The sequence below is a fragment of the Nematolebias whitei genome, chromosome 8 (assembly GCF_014905685.2).
Source record: "Nematolebias whitei isolate Nwh7 chromosome 8, NemWhi1, whole genome shotgun sequence".
Taxonomy (NCBI): domain Eukaryota; kingdom Metazoa; phylum Chordata; class Actinopteri; order Cyprinodontiformes; family Rivulidae; genus Nematolebias; species Nematolebias whitei.
Window position 1 is genome coordinate 12,292,625 of NC_056505.1, and position 9,546 is coordinate 12,302,170.

The 9,546-nt window shown below is 38.4% G+C and overlaps 1 protein-coding gene across 1 annotated transcript in view; it reads right to left on the bottom strand.

Moving 5' to 3' along the window:
* Nucleotides 1-270: 270 nt before the first annotated feature.
* Nucleotides 271-9,546, bottom strand: part of cltcl1 (clathrin, heavy chain-like 1) — a 31,684-nt gene continuing 22,408 nt past the window's right edge. The window contains exons 24-31 of the mRNA XM_037680954.1: nt 7,956-8,231; nt 7,563-7,712; nt 7,346-7,477; nt 7,152-7,262; nt 5,613-5,783; nt 5,193-5,414; nt 2,823-2,898; nt 271-1,543 (exon numbers count right to left, since the gene is read on the bottom strand). Coding sequence (XP_037536882.1) covers nt 1,401-1,543; nt 2,823-2,898; nt 5,193-5,414; nt 5,613-5,783; nt 7,152-7,262; nt 7,346-7,477; nt 7,563-7,712; nt 7,956-8,231 — 1,281 coding nt within the window. The 3' untranslated portion in view covers nt 271-1,400. The remainder of the gene's footprint in view (nt 1,544-2,822; nt 2,899-5,192; nt 5,415-5,612; nt 5,784-7,151; nt 7,263-7,345; nt 7,478-7,562; nt 7,713-7,955; nt 8,232-9,546) is intronic.

Here is a 9,546-nt window from a genome sequence, read left to right on the forward strand (position 1 = left end):
GGTCCAACAAAATATTAATGACACCTTTATTTTTTTAGTTGATACTTTTTTTTTTTTGGATAGGCAGTGTATTTATAAATTAAAAGGTGAAAAATTAAAAAGTATGGAGAAGTTATAAAACCCAAAAGTCAAGGCACCCATCTGCTGAATGAACTGAGTTTGGATTTTATGCACAGCTAAAATAGCACAACAGGAGTACTGCCCCCCCAAAAAAACAAACAGCATAAACGGTGTGAACGCCGACTCGGCATCAACTAAAACTGACACCACTTCGCAGACTTTGCCATTTATTCAGCTAAATATTTTTTCACTTTTGTTCTTTTATTACAAATAGTCATACTTAAAGACTACAACACTTCATAGACGATACATGTGTTTCATACTATTTTGCTGTTTTAATTTGTTAGGTATTTCATCATATTTAAATTATACACCATTGTAAGTACAGTAATATGTAACTCCTTGAGACTTGAAGCTTAACCACTTTTTTTTTTTTCTTCAGTGTTAGTTTGGTGGAAAAGTTTCATAATACACTTATTTTTTGACACATCAGTAATACTTGAGTGGAACGTGACATTTGTGCTACTGGTTGCAGTAATATTTGGCGACACATGCACAAACTGTTCTTATACATCTGCTTTCTTTCCTTTTAATCTTTTTAATCAAATCCATCGTGAAACTCCAGATGTCCGGATACTAAAATGTCAACTGACAAGATCACTTTAAATACCGGTAGGTCTGCAGCTGCAAGGTGTGAAAGTTTCACTGACATTCTCCTGGACTGACATACTCAGAATATCCCTGACCAACAAATGTCTTTAGTCCGGTTTGTGAAAGGAAAAAAAAAAAACTATTGCACAGAAACTGCTGTTCTAATCAGAGCATGAGACAGTTGTGAGTTTAAACGTGAAGCTGCCACCTTGTAAGGCAGCTAGTGCTTCAGAGGGGTGGGAGAGCGACAAGCCCCACATCCCCTTCGCTCCTCATTTAAATCTCTTCTTCATCAGTGCTAAAAGAAATCGACACAAAACAAGCTGGGTGATAAAGTCAACACGGAACAGCAAAAAGACGGAGTGGTTGTCACTAAAGATGCGGCCAATCTTCCAGCAGCTGAGAGGTGACTTCATGCCGTTTAGATGTGTGGCGCTGTAAAGTTCGGGGTGGGGTGGTGGGGTGGGGGTGATCAAAACGCCTCAAAGCCAACATGGTCTCTAGTGTTTCTGATGCAAACGTCTCAGCGGCGCAGCAAAACTCAAGATGAGGCTTTCCACTGTAGTTTCAGTGCGAATGGGTGGAGTCTTGGTGAGTAGGTGAAGGTCTCCACGCCATCGACCGAGACCCAGAGCAGCACTGGAGGGGGGACGGGAGTGACCAAAGGTGGAGGACAAGGAGTTAGGACTCTACATGTTGAAGCCATATGCGGGCTGTGGAGGGTAACCAGCTGCGGGGGCGGGGTAGCCGTAACCTGGGTACGCCGACTGAGGAGTCGCAGGAGCAACGGGAGTAACAGGAGCGGCGGCGGCGGTCAGCATCAGCTGTTGGCCTGAAAACACAAACATTCACACATATGGGGTTATTAACAGAATAAACATGAGTAAAATCAATGAAATATACACAATTATCAACTGTTGTTTTGCGCAAACTTCTCTTTACATTTTAGTATAGAATCCATCAGAACCACAAAAAAATGGGTAAAGTCTGAGAAAGCAAGTTTAAACCTCATCTTGTTTACAGATTTGGCATCAGCACAGAAGGCCCAGATCATTACAAATAGAAACTAATTTGGTTAAAATCGAAAAACTAAGGAGACTTTAAGCTCTAACCACAGACTAGTGTCTGATGGCAACTTTCAGTTTTAGTAGTGGTGTTCCTAGAGACCAGATACCGTCCTCAAATCCTCGTAAAACACCTCAATACTTGGGACCAAAACCACTTTTATGTTCGGTGACATCATTTTCTCTGTCACTTCACAATAGAGGCCAGAAAATACACAAGTATTAGTATTAGTAAGACATGCGGTTTTAAATTCACTGTGTATTGTTACGTACTTATTACCTACTCTGTACCGTACTCAGTACCGGCAAGTACCCAAACTTAAGTACTTGTACCCGTAGTAGAAAAACTATACTATTGAAATACCCCAAATATTTAGTGCCAACAACTGATGAATTTCTTGCCAAATATATAAAGTTTTTTAAAATATTTGCATTAAAACAAGATATAAGTAACAAATATTTATCTCAAGGAAATTCTGATTTAACTTGAATCAAAGGCTGAATGTTTGCAATTAATTTAAATCTGCACCAAAGTAGTTTAAAAAGATTTTACCTTTTTGTGAGGGGGATACACTGAAAGACCTTTATTGTTGTTTATTTATAGTAAATTCTGAAACAAGTTTTACCACTTTACCACTATGAAAGTAAAATAAAATTGTACACATTTTGGATTTTTCTACATTTTAGTGATTGGACTCGTTTAAATTTTCTTTACGAGCTCTTTTTTTAAAATTACTTTTTTGGAGTATATAAACATTTTTCTTGCAACGGAAGCATTTTCAGAAAACAGCTTCAACTGAACAGTTTGACAAATTTTATGACAAAGTTGCCTGGATTCATTCATTCGTCATAAACAGCTACAGTTGCCCTCATTTAATTAAAAAAAATACAAAATGAAAATTGTGAAACTAACATTTTCTTTGCATGATCTGCCTGTAAAGAACAAATCTCTGTTAAAAAAAAACAAAAAACAACAGTTAAAGATGAACAGCAGCTTTAGCTTTTATTTTTGTGGCTAAAACTGATGAACTTTTCTTTGAAACTTACCAAACACAATCGCCTGAGGCTCTGTTACTTCATCTTCAGTTTTCCTGTTGCTTTCTGCCTCCTCCAGTTTGTCCACCTGAAGGGAAAGAAAACAGAAAAAAATCAAACATTCACTCAAACTGCTCAGTTAACATTTAGTAGATACACCCTACAACCTTTCTATCAAATAATATACTTGAACTTTTTTTTAAACTTTTTAAAACATTTTTTCCCTGAAAATGATCCAATCTAAACTCTAAAGCTCCTGTTGTTTGACTACACTAAACACTTTTATTCCAGGTTAATAAGTCTTGACAAACCAACATAAATTAGATTGAATAGATCTGCATCTTAAAAAAAACTGAACACATGTGCAACTACAGTAACCAAAGAGACAACATGCAGGTCTGACGAGAACATTTAAAAACAGCTTCCATGTTTAGTGAACAATTAAAGGGTCAGTTCAGCAAAAATAAAGACGTCTATTCAAGACCACATTCAGGAGCGCTTTCTTGATAAATCAAAACTTGGGTTTCGTCAACAAATAAAGGAAGGCACTTGTTAAGAATTGTGAACGACCACGATGTTAAAAGACGCAAGCTTACAGACAACGGCACCAAAACAGCATCACGAGTCAAATCCAGGCAGGATTCTCGAGTGCGTGTGTGAACTGACCCCTTAAAGGCAGCATTACGAACACTAAGGTTAAATATAAAACATTCTGAGTGGAGAAGCTGCACAGTGCATGCCTATCAGCAGAGGTTACGTTTGCAGCCAGTCTTGTCTTGTTAAAAGCTTTTACATGCATCTCAATCCTGGCTGTGAGCGGGTCCTCCTGACGGATTAAAAGTTAGTCATTCTGATAGATTTAAATCAGGCTGCATGTCAGACGCTCAGAGGTTCAGCTCATCCTTGCCAGGCATTCAAGTCTTCGTACAGCGAGTTGCTCACAGCACCGTTCCTCCTAGTTACCAAGTGCAAAAAACCATAATCAGGCGTTGTGCTTCAATTGGATGAGTTTAAAAAGGTTTCTGATGTAAGTGGGATCGGCTTAAACAGTGGGGCACCTCAATAAATGTGGGATTTTACAGAGTTAAAATTAAGAGAACTTAAAGTAATGAAAAGGTACAACACTCTGAAAACACTTTCCTGTTTAAAAAAAAGAAGAAGGGATTTAAATTAATTTCTGAAACGCATGTTTCAAATAATTGATCTAGAAAAGTCGTCTCGCAGAAACAGGAGAACATGGATTCATATTTTAAATGTTTGCAGCTTTGAACTGATCCAAAAAGTAAAATTAAAATTCAATGACCTGCAGTTAGAGACACGGGGGAGGCATCCATCTCATTTTAAGTGGCTTTTTCTTCTTACTAAATCATCATTTCAGGGCTTTCAAACAGAATGAACTGAGTGGGGAAAACATCCTCTCGTCATCCATCATGCAGTCAAGGGTTTCAAAATGCCACCTAAAATCCAGATGTAGCCCCGTGGAGGAGTTAGAAGGTGAGAGGGTTTGGTTAGGTCTAAATGTGGTCATGAAGGAACTTATAATCCGAACAAGCTTTGGTTCCCGCTACCATCAGCGTTTAAATCACTGCTGTAGCCGTCAGTACAGCCACTGAATAAAGTTTAAAAGAGCAGGACTTTTAACCACTGATCACGCTAACCTGGCGTTATTTTACATTTTATTTTCATCAGACATCAGCAACTAACATTTTTTTATTGCTTCATGGTTTCCAAAGCAGTAACTATTATTAACAGGTGGTGATTAAATCTCAAGCTCTCAAGACTTTTACAACAATCTTTTTGCTTTTTCAGTTCTTTTGATATTGTTTACAAGCTGTAAACAAGCTGCAAGAGGATGATCTTAAACCTGTTCCCTGCAGATAAATCCTAACGTTTTGATGGTAACGTGGCCCAAAAGCCTGCTCGTTTGACTACAGTTCTCCAGAACCAGAGCTAGCTAGGTTGTTTTCAGTCTACAGTCCATGCTAGGTTCCTACATCAGAAACCCAAGACACGTGTTATAACAAAAACGAACAGAACACAGAAATAAAAATAGAGGGCCAGAGACCGTCACCTTCGCTGCAAACTCATCAACCTGAAACAGAACCCAAAGAGATGACCCAACGTGACCTCGTGAGTTTTTCAGGCAAGCACTTTAGGAAGTTACTGGCACAAGTAACGAGCATTACACTCTGCTTTCTCATCTCAGTGCATCACTTTGGACGTCTTCTGCACAATACATTGTATTTTTACAGAACGTTGTCCACCTCCAACTTCTCAGAGTAATTTGAAAAGAAAAATCAACGACATAAGCTCAACTGTACATTAAAAAGTGATAAATTAAACTTGATTAAAACAAGTTTCAGCTCGTCCCTCTGTTCTAACCTTTGTCAGGTACTCTCTCATGACTTGGATGAAGTAAGGCATGGCAAAGTCCATGATGTTGTGCCTCCAGGCCAGCTCGAGCACCACATCAGGGTGCAGGAGGTCATAGGAGGCGAACAGGCAGGCAGCGAAACATTCCTTTCTGCCCTCCTCTAGGAACCACTGGAGCAGAGTCTCTGCCAGCTCAGCATCCTTGGACTCTGCAGCGAACAGCATGGCATCCTGGGAAATAATGAAACTCAATGAAACTAAACGACTCAACATGAGAATCATTTAATGCAAGAAGTAGTGTCCAAAATCACTTCACATGCACTAAAAATGCTAAAGAACTAAACAGTGCCTCCTTCTGGAGAGTGTAGAAACTTCACACTAATGTTCGTAGCATTCCTGTCCAACTTTATCAATATAAAGTTATTTTACCTTGTAGAGTTTGTCCGTCTTGCAGAGCTCCACGCTCTGTCTCCAGCGGTTGTTTCTTTTGTACAGATAAGCAGCGATACGCCTGAATTCAATCAGTTCGTGCTTTTCTAACCTCTGAGCCAGGCCGATTGTGTCAAAGTTGTCATAGGCATCGATGGACGCTCTCAGTCCCTGCAGATAGACGTACAGATTCAAATTACACGAGACGTGAGGAGAACAAATACAGGATGCCTCGTGCTCTGACTGGACTATCAATGTTCAATAAAATATACCTGCAGAGTCTAAACACACACAAACAACAGCATTTAATTAATCAAAAGAAGCAGTCTTTGATATTTAAAACAAGAGAAAGAAAATATTGCTATTGCTGAACAAAAAGATTGAACTCTGACATGGAGGCTCTGCAGAAATCTGTCAAGCAAATTGAATGCAGTGTTTTCAAAAACATTTTTAAAGCGAATAAATAAACAATTACACCTTTTGTCGTTTGTTGTACAGAAGATGATTAGGACATGTCTTAGTGTGCAAGCTTTTCCTTTTAATTCTAACCTATTGAAAGCAAGCATCACAGAACCAAGAGGCATGGAGCAGAACTCAGCTGTGTTGGTTCAGTAAATGTGTGGAGGACATCTCCCTTGTATCGTTTTCAAAACATTATAAATGACCTCAGTTTAGCGATTCTCTTAAACCATAAAGTTGCTGAGCGTCAGACATACAGTAGCATTCGTTCACACAGATCATGTACCATCACTTCTTCACAGTACTGAGATCCAACTGGGTTCCCTTTTTTTTAACGTGTCAACCGTTTCACCTCTATGACTACCTCACTACGTAGCACGTAAGGCACATCAGGGGTGGGTTGGCTTCAAACCTCTTGCCGCCCTGACTCATTTAGTCCATGATTAAACTAAAAACACTAAAAAAATCCTCACCATCCTGATGTTGACCAAATGCAGCTATGTCCTAAATTATTCTTCCTCCTTAGCTGAAATGTGAATTCATCTATTTTGTCTCCGCTTCTGACATTGTCATGTTTTTCCTCCAGCCCTTACAACTTCCAACAAGTGTGCAGCGACTAATCAGAAACATTGACCAAAATGGTTACATGTTACTTTAATGTACATTGTGTCAATACTTCATAAACGAAATAACCCGATGAACGAGTCCGGCTGAGACATTTACAAAAATCGATCATCTTTTCTTATTTTTCTTGGAAGCTAATGAAAATATTTAATGCCACTGAGACCAAAGATTTTAATGTAAAGCTTTTTAAATGCCATTAAAGGACTTAAATTTAGCAACATCCATTTAAAGACTTTTAATGTCCTCCACTGGAAATCCGGTGACAAAGAGATCACAAGTTATAGGTTCACACATTGTTCAGTTTTCAAAAAAAATTGTGCCAACTAGTAGAAGAAAACCTCGTTTTCTCAAACTTGCTCTGAATGAAAGTAAAAAACAGCCTAAATGATTTATAATCATCACCAGTCCCATTCCTACACACATTTCTCATGATTTACTCTTCAGAAACCTACAGACCTGGTAGTCTTCCTCTTCTGTTAGCAGGTTGTTGAGAGCTTCATTGACGGACTTATTGTTGTGGTTCTGAACTGATCTCAGGTATGGCTTAAGCAGCTTCAGCTGATTCATCTGCTCAAGGGAAAACAGCACATCATTATGTATCACTTGGCAGATAAGGTAGGAAAATTAGGCTAAACCGGCCGACTGGTTACCTTTGAGAAAAAGTTGACAGCTCTGCTGTGGTCCAACCGAGGGGACAAAATGGTCAGCAGGTCATTAAGAAGCAGAGGTTTGAATTCCAGGTAGAAAGAAAGAGATTTATAGTACAACTCCACATTTGCAACCTGAAGACAAAAAAAGTGAGAGAGACACACATCAAGATAATTTACAAATAAAATTTAACATTCTGTTAAAATTATTTTTGTTTACCTTTGCAATTATATCTTTGAACATCCCTTCTTTCCAAGCATCTGTGGGATGGTTCATCATAGTGATAACTGCATTGTCAAACTCCTCATATTTATCGTACAGAAACACCAGCTCGGCCCATAAATGAGACTGCTCTGCTGCACGAAGGACCTGTGAATCAGAAAATAAAAATGCTTCAGCTCTAAAGTAATGAAGAATCTTTAGAGGAACATTAACATCACAAATTAGCATATTTTCTTACATTGTAAACTCCAAAGAATAAACTTTACAAATTAACAGCAACAGACTAGGACAGAGAAAACGGGATCGGTTTCCTTTCAGACTGCTCATTAAAGGTAGACGAGAATTTTTGCACAGGGATAAGTTTTTAAACCTCCATCACTAAAAAGCTACCTTCGGGATGTTGACTCTGGACCAGAAGAGCTCCAGGTGCTCCTTCATCTTCTGAGGTTTGAACTTGGAGTAGAGGATGGCGAGCTCGGTGAACATGCCCATGTGGGCGCGCTCAAGGCCCAGAGCGGCCTCCAGCAGAGCAATGAGCTCCTCGAAATACCCGCGGTCCTGATAGTAGCTGATCAGGTCCTCCAGCTCGTCAGCGTGAATCACAATGTGAAGACCGCAGATCTGCGCCAGCCGAAACTCCTCACCGTCCACGCATGCAAAGCACACCTGTTGATCGGAGGGAAGAGTCATTAAACACACAAACAGAAAGGAAAATAAAAATATTAAAACATCACACAGAATTACGGCCGCATCGTTTTCCGTTTCATATTTTTCTATGCACTTTTTGCAATCCAACTACTTCTGCAGACTTTTGTACCGTTACAGCTCATTCAAGAGATGCGAGCTATGACTTCCAATTTTTTTAAAACTTTTGTATCTTTCAAAAGGTTTAACTTTAATTTTAACCATTAAAATACGTTTAGATCTCTTCAAATGTGGGATAGCATAATTCTCTTTTAAATCTGCTTCAACATATTTGCCGTATTTGTGTCTTCATATGATATTTTTAGCTATTGTTCTCCCACGTTTAGCTTCTAGCTAGCATTTTGCTGCTTTTAGATAGTGTTTGGCTACTTCTAGTTTCTAGATAGTCTTTTGCTACCGTTTTTAGCTTTGATTTAGCTTATTTTAGCTTTAAGTTAGCTTTTAGCAACAAAAAAAAAACAGATTTTAGCTAGCCTTTTGCTACATTTAAGATAGTGTGCTTCTTTTGTTATTAGCTAGTCTTCTACTCTTTTTACTTTTACCTAGTGTATTTCTCCTATTAGCTTCTAGATATACTTGATATTGGTTTCTAGCTGTCATTTTTCTCATTTTAGCTTTTAGTTTGCATTTTGCAACAATTAGCTTTTAGTTGTTTTTTGTTCTTTTTTACTAGCATTTCGCCATGATTAATCTAGTGTTTTGTATTTTTATAACTAAGCTAGTTCTCTGCTCATTTCTGCTTTAAGTTAGTGTTTTGCTCCTTTGGGCTTTAAGCTAGTGTTAATTTTTTTAAGCTTTAAGCTAATTCTCTATTTAGTGTTCTTTTTTAATTAGCTTTAAGCTAGTGGTCCCCTTCTTTTAGCTTTAAGCTAGTGTTCCCCTTCTTTTAGCTTTAAGCTAGTGTTCCCCTTATTTTAGCTTTAAGCTAGTGTTCCCCTTATTTTAGCTTTAAGCTAGTGTTACCCTTCTTTTAGCTTTAAGCTAGTGTTACCCTTCTTTTAGCTTTAAGCTAGTGTTCCCCTTCTTTTAGCTTTAAGCTAGCGTTCCCCTTCTTTTAGCTTTAAGCTAGCGTTCCCTTTCTTTTAGCTTTAAGCTAGCGTTCCCTTTCAATTAGCTTTAAGCTAGCGTTCCCTTTCAATTAGCTTTAAGCTAGTGTTCCCTTTCTTTTAGCTTTAAGCTAGTGTTCCCTTTCAATTAGCTTTAAGCTAGTGTTCCCTTTCAATTAGCTTTAAGCTAGTGTTCCCTTTCAATTAGCTTTAAGCTAGTGTTCCCTTTC